This window comes from Asterias amurensis, chromosome 4 (genome assembly GCF_032118995.1).
Source record: "Asterias amurensis chromosome 4, ASM3211899v1".
Lineage (NCBI taxonomy): Eukaryota > Metazoa > Echinodermata > Asteroidea > Forcipulatida > Asteriidae > Asterias > Asterias amurensis.
In genome coordinates, this window is record NC_092651.1 from 13,344,227 (window position 1) to 13,365,032 (window position 20,806).

Consider the following 20,806-nt stretch of genomic DNA (forward strand, 5'->3'; position numbering starts at 1 on the left):
TAAATTATTTGTAAATCTGTGAACTTTTTTTTGTTTGTTCTGTACCGAAAGGGTCCAATGGCTTTAACCTGTGTTAAAAACCATTAAAAACAAAATAATATATGGTCCAAGGCGTCATTGACTTCATTTACTTTATTCCCTAACTCTTTTATGCACAATGGGTGAATAGATGTACCCATCGCGCCATTCGTGCAAAATAATGGAGCGATTTAACAATAGCATGACGTCACAGGTGTGGGTTAAAGTTGATGATTAACAAAAACCCTGAAATGTATATGACTGTGGAGGTCAACAAAATGTATACCCTGCTTCGTTTAGATCATAACAATGAAAGGGTCCTGGAAAATTTATGTGGTATTTAACTTGTTTTCCTATGATTCAAGCTGTGTAGCCATAAAGGTGAATATCATGTGCATATAATATGGGATATTCTCCTTTCTTGTGTACTCTAAAAACATAATCAAACATGATGCTCCTTCAAAAATGACTTTTAATTAAAAATGGACTGCAAGGGAAGATCTGATTTCATGAAAAAACACGTGCCATTACTGCATTACAAATATTGTTTTCAAAAGTTCTCTCACCTGGATTAGTATCAACATCAATTCCTTGTTGGATTGATGTTGAAACATTATATAGGAGAGCAATTATGAACCATTTCTCCCCTTTTGCTTTTAGTTGATTTCATCAGACATAAGATGTAGAGTAGTGCCTAGAGTATAATTATTTTGCACAGCTGCAATTCTTATCATGCATTTTCAAAAATTAATTTTGTGACTTGTTTTCACATGTCCACAAACTGTGTTTATTTTTTTATTTTTTTGAACGCTCTCATATTACCACTTTTTTCTTAAATAAATATAAATAAATGATTATAAAAAAAATGATATTCGAGAAGACTGAAAAATATTGTCATTTGATCCCTTGTTTGTTACGATTTTCATGTATTAATATGAGTTAGAAAATTCATGGCGTATTTCAACAACCATATTCGATCAACTTTGACATTTGTTTGTTACAGCACCAAAGTGGAAAATGTTTATATATTGAAGCTTGTCCTGAATAATGCCAAGTGTTAAACCTTGGTTCCTTCCTTTTGCAGTGTTTAACTCTTCCCAGAACATACATGTACCATGATACATTGCATTTTGGGGGAAATCAAAGACAAAGTGCAGTGTTTGCAACAATCAGGGGAAAACTTGTTAGCCTCTTATGTGAGGTTACTAATTGTAATGTTCAGACCATTATTAATCTGCCATCAAAATATTTCTATCTGATATACTGTCTCAGTTGAAGAAACAGCATTTGAGTACTCAACCATGAAACACGTTTTTTTTTAGTTTTTTTTTTTTTAAATTCTGCTATCAAAATGAGCGCTATCACAGAATTTGATCAAAAATGTTCACAGGTTGTAAGGCTGTTTATTGAAAGCATGGAAATTAATGGACCAATAATGTACTTTCCTTTAAATGAAGGATGATTATCTTCTTTTATGCAGTAATGAGTAATAGAGTTGTCCATGTAGACTTGCCTAAGAAATTAAGAAGCTCATCAGCACAGCAACAGCTATTTCCAGTGAATTGCAACCTTTGGTGCTACCTGAGCTGTAGTACTGCTCCAGATATGGATCATCTAGAATCTCTTGCCTCCGGATTTGTAAGTCACTTGGCACTTATCACCATAGAATCAAGTATAGACCTTTATCACGGTGTAGCCATCTTGAATTTCTCCCATTGATGTCGATGTTACCAATTCGAGGCTTGAAGAACAAAAAGTCTGGGTCGTAATTGCAAAATGATTATTAGCATACATTATTGTCATTCGAAACGAGTAACATGACCAAGATGGAGGCAGCATGATAAAGGTATTTTGTGACTCGATCTGAACTCTTTGAAAAATCTAGTCAAACTAAAAGCACATATAGGGTCTTTTTGAGATTAATTGTCTTATCTAAACTTTCAAACCATTTGAAATTGAAGGTATTAGTGATGAACTTTGAACATATCTTCGAGATACTAATTTCAAAACTGGTACATCAATGCAGAAATTTATAATTGTGTATACAACCAATTTTTTATTTGACTGGAGGTCTGTGAAAATTGACTGAGAAGTTTGTCCATACCAATATTTTTAAAATGATCATGCCTAAATGCCCTTTCGTGCCCTTGTGAATAATATAATTTTAATCTTTTGGGAATTTTTGACCATTATTATTTCTTGACCAGGCCACAGAGATATTCCTCTGAGAGCAAAAACACCTGTCAAGTAGAGCCCTAATTTCATTTCTGTAATATCGATTGTTCTCTGTACTTTTCCAGCAGGAGAAGAGAAATCTGAAGAAGTCTATTTTAGAGTAAGTTTAAGCTGGTAGGAATGTTACGATTAATTATAGAAGTAGTCATGGTAACGAAGGAACATGTGTTCAATATTTATAACAAACAAACCTGTGTGTAATCAGACAAGATATAACTACCATACAAAAACAGTGTGCAGCTTATTGAGCTAAACTGCTCCAAAATTTTGCTTTTGGATCATCAGTGCCCGAAACACATTACATAAGCTTGCCTCAATCCCCACATAGAAACTCACACTGGTCCACAGGCCCGAAACCTGTGATGTTAGTGTCGGACAAGTAAACTCACATCAGACAAGCCTAGCGAACTTGTGTTTTTGAGTAAAAAAAAACACTGTGAATTATCTTTGTGAAAAAATGTTCACTGAAAATGTAACAGTTATCTTTCAGTTCACTTTCAAGAATATCAAAGTAAAATTACACAAAAACTCAAATGGGGAAAAATCATCTCGGAGTGCTTGTTCAACTCATAAGTTGATTCTGGTCGTATAAATTCGACGCTCTGCAGTGTTGTAGATTTTTCACAAAATTTGAGCCCTACAGAAAGTGAAGACAAGTTATTTATTTTTCACTCCATGCTACCCTCACCTGGGTCAGTGTCTCAGGTAATAACTTGTATCAGTGTCTGAAAAGCTCTGCGCAAATTACGCTATAACACTTTCTGTATTATCTTTGGTTCTTCATTGTTCACATATTATTACTTTGGCCAAGCTGTTTGGCCAAGCTATTTGGCTTAAAGCAATCAAATTACTCAATTAGCAATGAATAATCTGTTGAGGAGCTTACTGACTGCAAAGAGGGGAGCTCAACAGTTTTATTGGAAACTGTAGTCTAGGGAAAAGTTACCCCCAAACCAAACTATCATGGGAAAACAAACCTTAAAGGGACAGACTCAAATGCAATAAGTAAAATAAAAACATGTTATGTATCTAATTAACCAAACAAAAAACAAAGAATTCAAAACAAAATTGCCTCAAGTTTTTTTTGTAAAGTTGTGACAAATAACACCATGGCAAATCTTATTTTAAAAGGTGTTTGGGGAAAATATTTTATAGGCTTACATGTATTGAGTGAGCTGCATAATGGTTAACAAAATTACTCTATAGCCACTGTTGGCCCTGACTCTGCTTGAACTCATCAACTTGTTGTTTGAAAGGAGAAGCAAATACTCTCTGAAATACATTTTAGTAACTATTTACACTGCTTTATCTTTCTGATCAGAAGTTTTTCTATGGTGCTTGTGTGCGACACATCCAATCCAAATTGGGATGAGTGGGCTGAGCTAAGTATCGTCAGGCATACATTGCTAGGAGCAATGGAAGATCGGGATCAGTGGGGAAGTATCACTTCAGTCCCAAGCCCTGGTGAACTAAGACGGGTACGACAATTGATATTAAAGATATAAGCTTGCATCCTTATGCTGCCCAATACCTCTGATAATTACATGGCCTCCAGATTTTTTGATAGCAGATAAGAAATGTTATAACCTCTTATGACACATGCACCGTGGAGTAAATACCCTTCTTACGGCTGTCAAAATAAGCACAAGTTTATTCCTTTAGGACTTTTTAACCAGAATTGCACGCACCACAGAAACGTGTCTTTTGGTGTTTTATAATGTGATGAAAACAGTGTCTTGTCGGGTTGAGTGCATAAAAGGCATGGCACAATTCAAGAGGAGCAGTTTTGACTGCAAAACAAAGAAAACGTTTTTCGTTAAATGGCAAGCTTATTAGTAACATTTATTTTTTCATTTCCTTTAAAAAAATGCCATGGAAATAATCTCTTTGATTGTTTTATATTTTGTTTTGTTTATTGTGACTTGTTTCTTGAAGTGAAACCAAGGATGGCTCATAAGTGAACTTAGACACTGTAGCTTGCAAGCCTAAACCCATACTCTTTCATGATAAGTGCCAAGACAGTGACTCAAACTCACACTCTGCTGATCAGAAACATCAGAGCTGGAGTCTGGTGCCTTTTAAGTATTTAGTATTCACACGTCAAAAGTGTGTAAAAAAAGATGTAACAAATCGTATTCTGATGAGAATGCCCTATACTGGCCCAAACTGTCTGAAGCATATTACACAGGTTAGCAGGTATATTTGCTTGTTCACATGGGGACTTCATCTTACTCTGTTTTTACTCACACAGCCAGGAGTGCTGTGGTAAGGAGAAAAGCAAGATGCGGATGCTGCATGCAGTTTATGCACTGTTGAAGAGTACCCACATAAATGTCTCACAATTTGACAAAATTCCTTGTTAGACACACATTTACATGAATGACAGGAAACCTTTTTTTTTTCTTCAGTTCCTTGAGATAGCATCAGAGACCAAAGTGGATTTCTCTGATCCAGCAAAGCAGCTCCTGAAAGGTTACTTCTTGGGGAGCAGGAGGGTGCGCTTATCAGGAGTCCACGGCACCCCATTTCCTTCAACAGCTCTTCATACACTGTAAGTTTTCTTGATCCCAGTGTCCTTAGCAATTATTTCAAATTCCAAATAAGTGTACTATTGGCAAAAGTGCTATAAAGAGAACATCTGGACAAAAACAAACTAATGATTCCCATTTGATTAAAGGAACACGTTGCCTTGGATCGGTCGAGTTGGTCTTTGAAAAGCGTTTGTTATAAAATGCATATGGGTAGAAAGATGCTGTAAAAGTAGAATACAATGATCCACACAAACATGCCTCGAAATTGCCCGGTTTTCCTATTACCTCGTCGACTAACACGGTCGGCCATTTATGGGAGTCAAATTTTTGACTCCCATAAATGGCCGACCGTGTTAGTTCGCAAAGTAAAAGGAAAACCACGCAATTTCGAGGCAAACTTGTGTGGATCGTTGTCTTCTACTTTTAAAACATCTTTCTAACCATATGCAGTTTATAACAAACGGTTACAAACGCTTTTTTATAGACCAAGTCGTCCGATCCAAGGCAACGTGTTCCTTTAAGAAAAAAAGAAAAAAAAGTCAGTATAGGCTTTATTGTTATTATTATTTAAGCATCTGTACTGTACTGTCTCGACCCTCTACCTGTTTCATGGATTTACCTGTAGATGTTTTACCTATAAATATCAGGCTACTACCTAGCAATCATTGCATCAAAATGACCAATGATGTCAAGGTCAATTAATGTGTGCCGGGTTCACCCATGAACCTCGTCTCACACAAGGCATGTAATTGCCTGTCAACACAGGTGAATCAGACCGAGTCCCTGTATGATTATTAACATGGCATTTCTTTTAATTTATTTTACTGACTGAGAGAAATGGTTTGCTTCGCCCACAGGGCTTGCATGTCAAGGGCACATGCTAAACTCTGCCTGAGAGGCACTGTGCTCAAGGAGGATGCGGCAATTGCAGTGTTTTTATATGAAGAGGCAATTACAGCACGATATGGTTAGTCCAGGTTTTTCCAAATTAAATGCAAACTTAAGTTTATATCTTTTTGTGATTTTCATACTTAAAGGCACTGGACACCCTTGTTGATTGTCAAAGACCAGTATTGTCACTTGGTGTATCCCATCCCAACATATGCATATGTGAACATTTGGACTCGAGTAGTCATTGAAGTTGCAAGACTATAATGAAAGAAAAAAACACCCGTGTTGAAAAAAATGTGTGGTTTCAGATGCCTAAAATAAGGCTTCAGGCTTGAAAGCTTTTAATATTTGAGTGGGGAATTACCTCTTTCTCAAAAACTGCCAGTGCCTTTAAACGGCAGATGAAGTTGGAGAATGTTTTCAGGTTTATGAAAGTGTCTAATGAATCAAATATCAATCTCTCAAAATTTAATGTTTTCATTGATTACAACAACCAAATGATTTATGATTTAAAATTTAACATCTCAAACTATTACTGATAGGAAAATCTGGAACATTGCCTACTTACAAATTAAAACACCCTACTTGAGGGACTTTGTATTGTTTCTTCACAAAATGTGTTCTTTACCATACCACCTGTACAGGTTACTTACACAATAGTAACACCTTTTTTCAAAGGAGATACTGAACAGTGCAGAAATTGATTCTAAAGTTTCACAGTAACCATTTTGTTTGTGTCACTTTTGAATTAACACTTTGTTCGTATCAAGTGTCCTATTTTGACATATATTTATATCAACAAAATTCACCGTTGATGAGGTGGACAGTTTTGTTTCAAGGACATAAACTTTTAAAAAGCCTTATCAGATTTCAAAGCTGTTGAAACCTCTTTGATAAATGTCCAGCTGAGGATAAGATCTTTGTCTAAGAGCAAACAGATCAAAATGGTCCTAATGGCCTTTTTTGAGTTTAACAAAAAAAGTAAATTTTGTAAATTTTTGTTGTAGGTTTTTCTGTCTTAAACGTTCACCCCAAGGCTAATGTGAGGCACGACAGCACTGCACAATGTATAGGACCAGAGGTAAGCTTTTCAATTATAGCTCATTTTCAGCTGTTCTTAACCTGGTTCTCAAGAATTTCTCTCTTTTGTACCTTTTGTTTTCCCTTTGACACTGTGTCCTTTGGAACTGTTGCACAAATAACAAAATGTGCAACTCAATATTATGCTGCCGCAGGGACCAAGTGTTACAAACATTTTATCAGTTCAGCGGATGAACAGTCTAAGTTGCTATTTTGTAAAAACTGTAATTTTTCAGGAGTAAAATTCCTTTGACATCTCGCACTTCGAGTAAAGAACCACAAAGGTAGATATCTTCAGGCAAAAGCACTTTGACGCAATTGCCATTCTCTACTTGAGGCGCGCACAAAAAAAGATTCAACCTTAAAGGCTGTAACTCTCTCTTTACAGCTTGTGTCTAACCCATCTTATATCTTCCTCTACTGTCAAACAAGAACATGCTTCAGTCAATCCAATGCGGCAATATACACACACACTCCACAATCTCTTGCCTTTTGAAATGAAACTAAAATGGGCCGGTGGTTTGAATATCCGTCGTGCCACAAGGTTTAATTCTAAATGTCAGTCAGCTCTCAGCTTCATCGCTCGTTTTTCTCGAATCAGTCGCATCATCCCCATTGATTTATGTACCAATCCCCGGTACATTCTGACTTGTGTATCGAGTAATGCAGTTCCCTTATGAGGAATCTCTTCCCACATGAGAGATGGAAAAATTGAAATAATTTAGATTTACTGTGTTCCCCTTCGGGTATAGGAGCGCTCAACCTTGTTTGACTCCAAGCATTGATAGTGTCGATAATTTCAACCGACCACAATACAAAGCTTGTTTAGATGTTAACAAATACAGTTGTTTTGTGTTATTTTAAAATGAGCTAATACAGAACAGTTAATGATTACAGAACAATTAAACCAAAATGAGTATATTGACAGGTTTAGGTGTACCACAATACATGTAACATTGAATTTCTTTAATTGAAGTATTTCTATGGAAATACGGTAGAAATTCAACCAGCAGTAAATGATTCAACCATGGAGGGAAGGTTCAATTTGAGAACTGAACTTTAAAACAATTTTTCTTCAGCTTCACATGTAGAAAACCTGTAAATTTTTGTCAAAAATAACGGAAAAAATTACTTTAAAAACTCTGTATTCTCTCTTATCCATTCCAAACCTTTGTCAGTCGTTTACCGAAAATCATTTAATTGTTACAGTGCGCGGGCGTTTTTACACGATATCTCGGTTAACATAAAATAATAACAACCACTCCATGGCCCACCTGCCTTCGTATCCTTCTGAGCGTCTTCTCCCGTGATTTCCCCTGAGGCAAATCTGATTGTTTTTCTATAAGACTCTGGCAGTTAGACTGTGTTGTTATTCCCAAGTTACAACAGCATTTTGTATGTGATTTGTCACGCAGAATGATACCTACATGAGGGGTTTTATGGCTCAACTGTCACGTTTCTGTGGCTCACACGTGCCTGATTTGGATTTCTACCAGTCAGAGGATTAATTACTCGTCAATTAGGCTGGGAGTCCTTAATGGATGTCTTTGACTTTCAATCTATTTTATTACTACGTCTTGGCCTAGTACTGTGCCAGTACATACATTCTTAAGTGATTGTGATGAACCTGTCAGTCGTGCATGCAAAAGTGGCATTTAGGATCCCTTAATTGCTCTTTACAAGATCTAGTCTTCTTTAAAGAAACTTATCCAATTCAAATCAATGTCAATGTCATTTTCTGGCTCTTTGAAAGTGCAGTTTGTTCCCAAATATTATTTCATTAACATTTATCATTTTGTTGTATGTTTTTATTTTCTTATTTGTTTTGGTGTTTGTGTGTGTCAAAATAGTTACATGTATATTCAGCAATGATTTAGTTTAAAATAACATATTCAAATTTTAGGGAATTTAATTGGGAGCAAAACTGCTATAAATAATAAATTTATTTATTGTAATTGCTCAATATTTTGAAATTATTTGAACTAAACATTCCAGAAAAAGAAATATGATTCAAAATTATCTTGGCGATTGTGTTTTGATTATTATTTTTTTTTTTTTTCTTTTCAAGTCCTTTTTGTCATTATTTCTGTAATTGAATGCACAGTATTTTAAGATTATTTATATTAAACTTTCAAAAAGAAGAAACATATTGCCAAATTACCTATGCGTTTATGTTTTGATTTTTGTTTTCCTTTGGGTTGTATTGTTTGTCAAGTCTTTTATGTGATTATTTTGGTCATTTCGTGTTCACATCCTTTTCGATCATCAGTTTTACCGCAGCTTGTGACTGCTTATTGCCGTCGTATGTTCGGAATCAGTCTCTATATCAGGTTATGTTCAGATAACCAAATATCATTCGTATGCATTTCTCACGTGTTTCGAATACACACAGCTCGCAAATATTGCAAGCTGAGTAAATTCTAACAAAGGCATTGATAGGCATCTTAGTCATATTCCTTAATTCTACAATGATGAATGTCGGGCGTGGAGCGAAAGGAAAGGGGAAAATCGAAGCAGAGTAATGACAACCTGGAGACAGAGACACTTCTAGCAGTTTCATTTGTTGACTTTTGGTCAAACGTGCCCTTGCTTGTTTGTGCTGAGTGGCTGGTAAATTACTTTTACCAATGAACAGTCTCGCCTCAAACATTGATGTGCGTACGTGGTACATGATACCTATATCTATTAAGAATAATATTAGTAAATTAAATGGTACCCGTTATTACCAGCAACCGCGATCAATAAGATTTCTAGGATGTCCCAAATGACGTTATAAAAAGACAAAAAACGCCCATCAGATAAGAGACTTGTGTCATATTGTACCACATCCCTCTGCTCTCAACTAACATAAACAATACGTGATTTGCATATTTTGATGCAGGTCGACGCCTGATGTTTGTCATATTGGTTGATTTTAAAAAGATATGGCAAATTTTAAAGAAATAATGTGGACTTATTTCACATAGATAATTCAAGTACCCATTAAAAAGGACATGTACTGTCGCTGGACAGAAATATGACACCAGCACTTCTTAATGGCCCAAACTTTGTCATCAAATGAAATTCAACAGCCTAAGAAGTATGCTTTACATGACAAATTCGTTTTCATTACACCTTTAGGTGTACTTTACACCTGTTCCAACAAGTTAAAAGGGTCCTTCAACATCATTTTGAGGCGTAAAGTTGATGTGGGACAAATTAAGTGCCGTGTCTTGCAGGGTGGAGCACATTACGTGCCGAATATTCATTTCATTGGTGAAAAAGGGAAAGTACATCGTGAATTTTGGAAGAGAACAAGACACAATATCTTTATAGTTTATAATAGGCAGACATCCTATGTGAAAAAAATAATTGGTAGGGAGGGCGGCAGGTTAAAAGTGTAATGAAGTTTTGTTTTAACAGTTACCAATCATGTACCTTCCTTGTGATAGTCAAGAAAGTAGGCCTACGATACGCATTGTAACACATGCTTCCTTGGGTGCTTCAAAATATGTGTTTTTGTGAAGGTGTTTTGACTTTGGTACTGACTATCCTTGATCAAGGCTTTCTATCTTTATGTGTCTCTGCATTCACGTCCATTCATTTTGTACTGGAGCCATTTTTGATAATATACTTTTCTTGTACACAAAAGTGTAAACTGCGCTATGTACCGAACCTTTATAAATTCATAATCAGAACTCATACCAAGTTATCCAACCGGTGGTCGATCTACGCCACCTCTTCGCCCTGTTTGATTCAGGCTCAACTAATTTCCGTGTCATGGTTTTGGCATTACTCGCTTGACACAATTCTGGTCATTGGTTGGTAGTGTTTAACTTCCATTCCCATTCAATAACTCGGTTTGCAATTTCCCTTGCGGCTTTTGGCGCTTACTTATTTCTATACACATATGCAAACTAGAAATCAGTCGGGAAAACGATTTTTTTTTCTTGAACGGGTCGATCGAGATTTTGAATTTAAAAAGGGGTCAGCCTAATCCACACGTCCTACAGTCAGCTCCGTCTGTTATAGTTCCCACTCTCTCTTTTCTGCGCATACGTCTTAAATGCCAGGGCTTTACAATGATCCCTGTCTAAGATAAACAGTTTCAAATGACAGCAAAAATCCGTTATTTCCAAGTAATTGTCTATTTGAAGAGCAAGTTTGGAGGGAAATTTGCATACGAGCTGCTCATATACCATACAAGAAAACATTGTACTATTTGCAGGTTCACCTGTCTTAAAATTGTCTTGCGTCAACATGTCCGCAAGGGAGCTCTGCAAATAAAGCAGAATACAGTTGCTTCTTTCTCATTGGTTTGATAAAAGCAGAGGAAGAAACAAACAAAAATACTCGAAGGTACAATCATCGGCACTTCCCATTCCACTATCATCTGTATCTCAAGTGAGTATGCTGGATCGTTACCATCAACTGACAAAGATCTATAACATACAAGGGTTCAGCAAAAACCATCAGTGGAGAGTGATGTGGGAATATACGTGTCCCGATAACATCAGTGACGATCAGTGCTCGCCCTCGGTCCAGGAATTGACTTGTCCTTTGGTGATACGAAATCGGTATCTTGTAAAGTTCATGTGTCATAAGGTTATCCTTAAGTGCGGCTTAAAATACACATGTTCGTGATAAAAGGCTACAATTTTACCGGTTTATGTTAATTATGAAGACTTTGTTTTTCATTCGCACGAATTTGGGATAACAAACTAGAAAGTGATACCAGGCGTAAAATCACGCAACGATTAGAATCTGTCACTCCAATTAAAAAGGCTCACACGGTCAATGTACTAGAAGTTGTGTTACAAAGAACAAGTTCGATGAAAACTGATTGCAATAAGATATTAAAAGAATATTATCGCTGTAATATAGGGGCTTAAGCAGACATTTTCTTCAATAGCATAACCGCGAGATTAAAAAAAAATTTTAAAGGGACGTTGCGTTTGGTAATCTTCAAATTAATGGCAATAAAGTTGCTTATAGAAGCTCATCAACAGCTTTCGATAGTGTTTAGTGCTAACGAACTAATGTGATTATGTAAACACATATCAGTTTGTATGCCCCAAAATTGAATCTGAGAAGCTTTTTTGACCGCGATAACGCTTCTATACTTTGTTGTTATAATAGGACTTAGCCGTTTTATGTGGACACGTCCTCCCCGTTTCTCGCGTGGCTATACTGCGATGAATTAATACCCACGAGGATGGCCTTGGGGTGCTAAATTGCTCACGTGTAAAAAGGGGCTTTAGCAAACACTGTTATGCCAGTCCTCATGTTTGTTTGTTTAATTGCTTTTCATGCAAAAGGAGAATGTTTTTGCTGGAGTGGAGATGCATGTAAAAGGTGGCCATTTCAGTTTCTTTCGATAAGCTATAATAAAAATGACTACTCAAACTATCACAGTCGTAAACACAGTTTGCTTAAAAAACATTTAATAAATATTGTGTACGTTTAAAAAAAAATCTCAAAAACGTCGTATTAAGAATCTGTGATAGAATAGGCAAGCAATTTTCACTAACTTCAGCAGAGTATTCTTCACTGAAAATGGTTATACAGATAAATAATTTAATTGCTTGCACTTTGGGATAAACTTAAACAGTTTCATTATGTTCTGTTTGCGGTCATGCCATCGGCTTGTTTGAATCGTGCAACAATTAGGTTTCTTGAAGTCAATTACTTTGTTGTGATCTTTGGGCTTTTAAAGAGACTTTTACAATAGAGAAAACACCTTTAAAACATCTTCAATTAAAAGGACATTTTCATATACTGCATTTGCTCTGGCACAGAAGCGGTGTCCCGTGGGAGCACTTCCAATAGCCGGAAATTTGATGTGAGATTAAGTCTCATACTTGTCATGATACAAGTATCATTTTTTTCTTTTTATTAGTTCTAGTGTGCTTTCCTTTGGCCCGTGTTATTTTTCCTCCCAGTAGCAGTCAATTGATTTAGGCCTACCTGTGTTTCACAAAACGTGCCCAAAGTTAGAAATGGCACGTCTAAGCACTTACCGTACTTGTCCTGTTCTTACCTTTGTCCCCTCGAGATGGATTTAAAGAAGCACATTGATTTTCCGGTGAAAGCGAATCATCGTTATGGAAAACACATTGGTTTACTAAATTGTTAATTCTTCATTTGACCAGTTGCGGTTCAGGATATTTTCCTACAATTTTTCAATGGAATAGAGTACAAGCGAAAGGTTCAGTAATTGGATGTGAGAAGTTACACTTTTTATAACGTGCGTATAATACTAGCCTCTAAGTTTAGGCAAAAGATTCAGCATCTTGTAAAACTGATACTAAAATAAGAGAGATATTTACGCCTGTCAAACACCTGACGATTTCATCAAATAAAGTTATTTTGTTGAAAGTGAAATATACTTGTGCACTGAAACCAACGATATTGACAGCAGCCTCAGATACAGAAAGGTGTTTTGATTAGCCCCACTCACTACAATTATCTACTTTTCTGTTGCTAACTTGGTGATAATAGTGACGTCTAGTCACGTTTAGGTTACATGGTGTATGCAGGATAGCCTTGCCCCATCCAGCGATTGATTGGTTGTAGATTCGATTCATTCCATTAGTGGGCTTCTCCTCTGGCAATTTCATTGCATTTACTCTACTCCTGAGGAACCGGCTGTGGATGTTAGTCGCGAATAATCGATGACAAAAAAGTAGAATGTAGCCTTCTGGAAATAATACTTTACTTAGTCCAGAAAAAAAAACACTTCGTGGCTGGTGCAAATTCAGCCCCTATAAAAACACCTGCCCGTCCTCTCGAACAGAACATGACCTTTGCTTATCTGTAATACTACCATATGGTATTATTCGTATAAATATCTCTTGTTGATCAATTTGTTTGTTGCAATACGTCTGTCATTGACCATTGAAACAGTAGGCTTGCGTGTCTTTCAAAATCATTAATTTGTACTCTGAAACATTTTGCTAAGTCACGAAAAGAGCGGAAAATTGGCTGATTCATTTAGACGTGCGTCTCAGAGTGTCTATGCGGTGGTTGAATCCTGACAAAGTAAAATAATCTTTATTTACTCTGAGCTGCTGCCCTGGTTCTTCATGCACTGTGTTGTGTGGATCGAGGGCATCTGTATTTGAAAAATAAAATGTTTACATACTCGAAAAAAAAGTCATTTTATCATTGCTCGGATTCTATAAGTTGTGTTTGTTAACGTATTAGTCATTATACGAACGGCTCCACACCTTGAGGTAAGATATAGATCATGTACTTAGAATCAGTCAGTTGGAATCCAACCGTTACCGTGGAAACTGTTTGCCTCCTTGAACACCTAGAGCACGGCCTGGTAAATATCCGTGCTTGCTTTAGATAAGACTGAAGACTCCTACTCTGAAAAAGGGGGGTTTCCACAATTGCTTTAATGTCGAATGAAATTTGTTGGGGGAATGATAAACAACATGAGTCATAGTTCAAATCAATGCTTTTCCCTCTCCCTTCGACACTTAAAAAGGCCGGGTTGCGAAACACTGCTCCTTTCTTTTTTCCCTTTTTTTCTCTTTTTTTTTGGGGGGGGGGTATCTGTGGCAATGACACTAAACAACATTTAAATATGAAACCTACACACGAAAACAAAAACATAGGTTTGCTTTGACATAGCACCAGCATTCTCTTTTGTTTCAAAAGGTTGTGTTAATCCATGCCCAACATACTACAAGAGTGCACGAAAATAAACGAATATCCTGATCCCGTTTATAGGATAACTGATAGTAACCGAATTAACGACAGTTCATTAAAATAACCATTTCTATCCAGTTGCAAAATTGATTCAAACAATTGATATTATTTTATTATTTCTTCGCCAAAAATATAAACATCTAAATAATTTTAGAGTAATTTATTATATTTTTCAGTTTATATTATAATTTGGCAGAGTATGGTATCATTGTGATGTTGAGAAGGAGACAAATTGTACGAACCTGAAGCTCTCAACGATAAAAGATATTTTGTGGGTCAAGGTTATTCTCATGCAACTTGCTTGGAACTGTTATAAATACAATCAACCCAGTTGCAGTCAGCATTGTCTATAATTATCATATACCGAGGTTGGGGAACAAACAGTGAATTTAATGCGATAGATGTCTCTGAGCAAGTTTGTTATAGTTGTCAATGCTTATGTCGGCACGCCTAAAGTGTTTTATATCGGCGCCACGCTGATGAGTTTCTATTGGAACATATGCAGCTTCAAGCAACGGATATTTGCCTGGTCGGGTGTACCAAGATGTCCTTCCTGTTAGCAACTTTTCTTAAGGTGTTTTACATTGCTCATAAGTCCTTTATGAGAAATGTTGTTTGTGTCTCTACCGGTGGATTGGTTTGTAATTTTCAAACAGCGTGCTAGGGTCTTTGAAGGACAATAAATTACAAAACCATTGTACTGTTTTTATTTCAGTTTAAAACCTTTGTGTGGGTCCCAATCTCACGAGCGAGGCACTGTCTTTTCAAAACAATACGAAAGAGTAGGCGGGTGTTTCTCGAAAATAAAGTGTGCATGCATACTCTTATATGAAGACCTATAAACAAACACGCGTTTTTCATGCGCTTTCCAGCAGCCATGGGCAGCGCTTTATTGTCAATTCTCTAGAGGACCTCGTCCATTATTTCTGTTCATCGTTTTTCCTCACATCCGTCTACAAATAAGACCTAGTTATTCAACGTGCAGGTGTGTCCCAATTAAACCACTCTTCGTTAGTCTCGACTCTTGAATACGCAGGCATTTTGAAGCCAACCTTATGAAACATTTTACTGACGAGCTTTTATAATATAAATCTCAAGGTGTTAAAGCTTATCTTAACTTTAGTGCAATCAGAGACGTAATGTAAGATATAACTTCTATTCTTAGTATAACTATTTTTTTTTTTTTTTTTATAGCTGGCCTCATCCTGAAATCAATCACTTTGCTCATTATAGTTTCGGTAAACTATCACAAACCCATAAAATATTTTTTGACAGGCTATAATAGCCTGCTTTTATCGTAACAATAAATTCAGAGTGCATTTCGTTATCAAAATAGTTCTGAATTTGTATCCATCCTAATGGGTCCATTTAAACGGTCCACCTCTCGAATGATCGGCTGAACATATGTTGTTGTTCACTGTGCGTCATAAAAAGGAGGTCCAACATATTTAAGGTTATAACAGCGTCTTAGGTGATACAGTGATTTATTTACGAACATTGTTTTAAGAAACAGTAGGCTAAAATTGTCCTCAAGGTGACCTATATAGGGCATACAATAGGTAAGATACAAATATTGGCCACTGAAATGTCAGTATGAAAACCGTACTTATAACGTTTTGCTAAGCCGAGAAAAAAAGTCAATCAAAGTGTTCAAACCCTTGATCCTAAAATGTGCGTTGACTCTTTTATACTCCTCTTTGAATCATACTTCCATTTCATTGTTGGGATTTTATATAACCGCATCATTTATTTTACAATTCAAACGAGTTTAAAAAAAATCCTTATATTAATGCAAATGTCAGGCTATTATATAATAGGCATTCATCAAAAAATGTGGTCAGAATGTACAGAAAGTAAGGTTGGGGCCACTTTGTTTATGCGTCACCGACTTATTAGATGAATGTCACACCTTCGTTATGTTCGTGTGACAAGAGAAGTGTAAACAAATCTGACAAATGCAAGTCCATGTAATCAGTCATGAAGCACTGAGCTCTCTGGGTCGGCGCAACAAGGCGTAAGATTGAAATTGGTCGCGCTAGCCTTATCGTTGAGATATGAGGATATCGTGTTGAAATTATGTCAAGCGTAACTATCACATTCGCAGTGTGAAGCGGAATTGCAGACAGGTATTGTCAGGGGAAATATCTAAACGTCTTGCATGCATTGCGTCTTAATCAAATTATCTTTGAATGGAATTTAAGTTTAAGGAGCACTGAACAAATTGACACCTCAACTAATGAAAGTTCTTAATGAATTGTTTCCAGTTAATTGTATGTCATAATTATTATGTAAATATTTATAAGGCATGGCTGATTATAGGCCAACAACAGTTCATGCAAAAGTTAGGTGATAAAGTTCACTATCCAATTGTCACCCTTCCCTGTTACTTTATGGTTTATCTTATATCAATGTAGTTATAGCGAAACTCAAGTGACAAAGCATCCCGTGTAATCGAACACAATTTTGGATGTTTTTCTATGCATATAGTTTCCATACGCTCTACCAGCCCCCTCCCCTGTTGCCTATAAACACACACCTCCTCAAGCAGGTATCATTGCAATCCTAAAAATACAAAGTGCTTCCGTGTAATGAATCCAAGCATTTTCAACAATTTTATTGATTCTCCAACGGCCATTGTCACTCAAATTGATCAGTGTCTCGAACGGTTTGCCTTTGGGTTGTAACTTCAGAAAAATTTCACCCTCAAAGGCTGCCATTTTATAAAAAGGGTCTTTGTAAAAACAAACACATTATTTTGCGCTGTGACTATAGGTTTCATGTTAAAGGCGCCCTCTTTGGTTATACAAATATTCGCCCCTAAAATAAATCTCATTAGGGTATCAGGCATTTTTAGAAACATTTTACTTGAATAAATGTGTTAATGTAAGATCTGTTTTCATCATGCCCCAAAATTTGAATCTCTACAGCACCGCGTAACGCTTCTCAAGTTGTGATTTGCCATTGGGGATTAGTCTTCCTGAGTGCGGACCATTCATTCTGGATTTTCGGCGATATCTCAAATACACGGTATTACGTGACCATTGTAATTTTGAGAAACCAGATCACCATCAAAACAAGGAGTACAGAAGATCCCAAGTGCTTCCTTCGGTTGGGCAGTTTGAGTCTTGAGTGAACTCTCTGTCGCGATTGTCGTCAATCCTGATGAAGTCACTTGATTCTTCCTTTCACTTCGATATTATGCTAACCCTTTTGCTGAACGTACGAAACTAGCCTGTGCACGTCCTTTTCCCCGATTTTTGAAGTACATCGTGGCCCCTTCCACTTGATCAAGAAAAACAAATTAATTCAGCCGAGGGATCAAATTTACTGAACATGTTTTACCGCCGCGTCATCCTTGTCCTCATCTCCTGAACGCGTGATTTCTTTTTTTTAACACAACCTTGCCAGTACCCGAAAGTAATTTAAAAAGTTCGGCCACCGTCTTGGTGTGCGTTCGCATGATGTTATTCTATACCGGTACTACTTTATTTTTACAAGAGGCACACTTTCTATATATGTAGAGTGCACACTGCCTGTAAACTTCAATATCTTCTCAGGAATCAGTAATATGCTGTAAGGGACAGAGCAACAGCAATTTCAACCCTTGGTAAGGGAACACCCCGTAAACATCTCTGAAAGTGGTGTGGATTTTGAACTTCATCCTGATCTGTGTTCCCCTTTCTTTTGTATGTGTTTTTTTTTTAAGCGTAATCAGACTGCTTTATTGACTATCAAAGCAAGTGTGTTGGCAAGCCAATTACACACTCTCTTGGTTCAAACTTCACATCATCCAAACTCCCATGTACTGTACTTTGAGAACGGGTGAACCGGTGAAGTTGAAAAGGAAAATCAAAGTCATATCTGTTTGCCGTTTAATTTTAACAAAGTCAGAAAGTCCCTCCAATGCATTGAATAAAAACCTGCACATAAAAAGTGTGCTGCTGTAAACTTTAGATAAAATATGTACATGCATTATAGTCCAGTGTTCCATTGGTGAGAAAAGTAAAACATGTGAAATTAAAAGAAAATCAAGCCGCACGTTTCATGGAGTAAGATTTAAAACACAGCCTTACCGTATCTGCCATAAACCATCAACTGTCAAGACGTCATATTTTGAGTGCGTTGCCTCCATTAGCTATCGATTGAAACCAAACGTTAATATCTCTCATCAAAGCGAGCGCGACATAAAGGGGCAGCAAATGTTTGCAGTGTCCTCATCTGTGCTTCCCTTTATATCGTTGGCAACAAGAGTGCGATGACGACTTAGCTGACTGTTCGATGATCCTCTTCCGATAGTCATCTCTCCTGTTTTTGTCTTCTCGGGTCGTAAACATTATTTTGAAGGCACTGGACACCTTTGGTATAATTATCAAAGGTCATTATTTTAACTTGTATCTCTACAAATGCATACAAAATAGAAAAACTGTACCATGAAAATTGACTCAGTTTGTCATCGAACAAGAGAATAGTGAAAAAGGAAAAACAGCTTGGTGCACAAAATGTTGGTGCTTTCAGATGCCTATACTAAAGGCTTCAGGCCTAAATTATTTTAACACTTTGAGAGAAGTTACCTCTTTCTCAAAAACCACGTTACTTCAGAGGGAGCCGTTTCTCACAATTCGTATCACTATATCAACAGCTCTCTAATTGTTCGTTGCCAAGTGAGTTTTTATGCTTTTGATATTTTTAGTAATTACCAATAGAGTCCAGTTCCTTTAAACGTTGGTTAGAGGCCACTATATATATCAATTAATTATTATTTCAAATCTGTTTCCCTAATCCTTGATTTAGAATGCACATACATGCAGTAGCTTAAACGGGTTTGGTGAGGGTATTCTGGGGATATATCCAATGGAACTTCCCCGAAGAGCTAAAAGACAGGGATAGGGGCACTTCTTAACCTCGGTAATGCCAGTGACCTGGGGAAATTAGTTAATCACAGCAATGTGTAGTCATGAACGTGGAAATTTCTTTTTAGCTATCCGCTTGAGGCTATTGGGGTAAGCCGATGACTGTCCTGATTAAGATAACAATTATCGACGCTGGGGTGGTCGTTCAAGGGGTATTAGATTTGTTCAGATGTAATTTCGGACAGTCAGGCGTTACGTCGTTGATATTTCGTTTTCAGACAGCCGTTTCCTGATACACCGCTCAATCTATATCAAATTTGATTTGCCTGATTGCATTGGGGGCGCTGATATATTGTGAGTGTAATCATTCACCTGAGAGTCTGAAGAATGTTTTTTGTGTAGATACACATAACGTATAGTGCATATCAAAGCACAATTTGTACTTTGTATTCCAATTCCTAACTTGATTATAGAGAGTCGTGTTTTGTTTACCTCCATAGGGTCAGACTCGACCCGGATCTGGGACCCGTCATGCCTGAGCCATTCCTGGGTAGTCTAACCCATTGTACACAATTTCCCGGACATTTACTTACTTAGGGGGCTTATTATTTATTTAATCAACATTTTTGATCAGGATAAAAATATCAGCCGAAGCTGTTTTACAATGTGAAGCTGTAAATCTACATGTAAAAAAAAAAAAAAATACAGAACAAAAACAGCAAATTAATGGAAAGGACAAGATGAATAAAAAGTACAACAGTTTTTTAAATTCACATTTTAAAAATGTCATTTGAGGAGGAATTTTTAACAGAAGAAGGAATATTATTCGAGTTGAAATCCCATTTTTAAATCACATTCCGAGCCAGCTTATCCTGGGTCAATCAGTCGCCCTTCGGATCGGGAATCGGGTTCATTTCTGACCAGGGAGCCGTGTAAAGTTCATCTGAACAGATTTTTGGGAATTGCGTATTCACATTATTGAGCACTGAGCCGACACATCTGTAAACGTGTCACTCCCTGTGTCTCTGAAAAGCTTGTTCTTTATTTGGGAAGAACCATCCCCCGGGACTGTCCTTGGCCTGATGGTTAAATCTGTATCAAATTTGGTTAGCCGAGTCGTTTTCCATCGACGACGCGCTGTAGCAATTAGCATCAGCCATAAATTGTGAGGTATAATGCAAAAATTATACCATGTATTGGAGTGTATCACATATCAAAGACGAGTGTTATATAACTGATCCTTTTGAGGGTACCGTCGATATAGCTTAATATCCAATGTGAATCTCTGTTTTGTTAAAATATAGGAGCTATATGTCTCTGCAAGCCCGCCGTTATGTGTAAATCGGAGACTTAGGATTCTGATTATATTGTAGAACGAAAGTCACTTCTTTGACCTACACTAAGACGTGTATATTTTGAGGGGATTGGCCCCTGTATTTAAAGTCTTCAATGGGGAGCTGAATGATTTAAGTAGATCTGCCGACTGTAAAGATAGTTTAATAT

At 36.8% G+C, this 20,806-nt stretch overlaps 1 protein-coding gene across 5 annotated transcripts in view; it reads left to right on the plus strand.

Moving 5' to 3' along the window:
* Positions 1–20,806, plus strand: part of LOC139935937 (minichromosome maintenance domain-containing protein 2-like) — a 132,991-nt gene that overhangs the window by 16,295 nt on the left and 95,890 nt on the right. The window contains exons 16-22 of one of the 5 annotated variants that reach the window (XM_071930583.1): positions 1,499–1,656; positions 2,319–2,353; positions 3,575–3,731; positions 4,662–4,804; positions 5,642–5,751; positions 6,683–6,756; positions 8,171–8,799. In XM_071930583.1, coding sequence (XP_071786684.1) covers positions 1,499–1,656; positions 2,319–2,353; positions 3,575–3,731; positions 4,662–4,804; positions 5,642–5,751; positions 6,683–6,756; positions 8,171–8,263 — 770 coding nt within the window. In that variant the 3' untranslated portion in view covers positions 8,264–8,799. Of the gene's footprint in view, positions 1–1,498; positions 1,657–2,318; positions 2,354–3,574; positions 3,732–4,661; positions 4,805–5,641; positions 5,752–6,682; positions 6,757–8,170; positions 8,800–20,806 lie in introns of those variants that run through there. The other 4 variants (XM_071930585.1, XM_071930580.1, XM_071930582.1 and 1 more) reach the window with 4 other exon arrangements.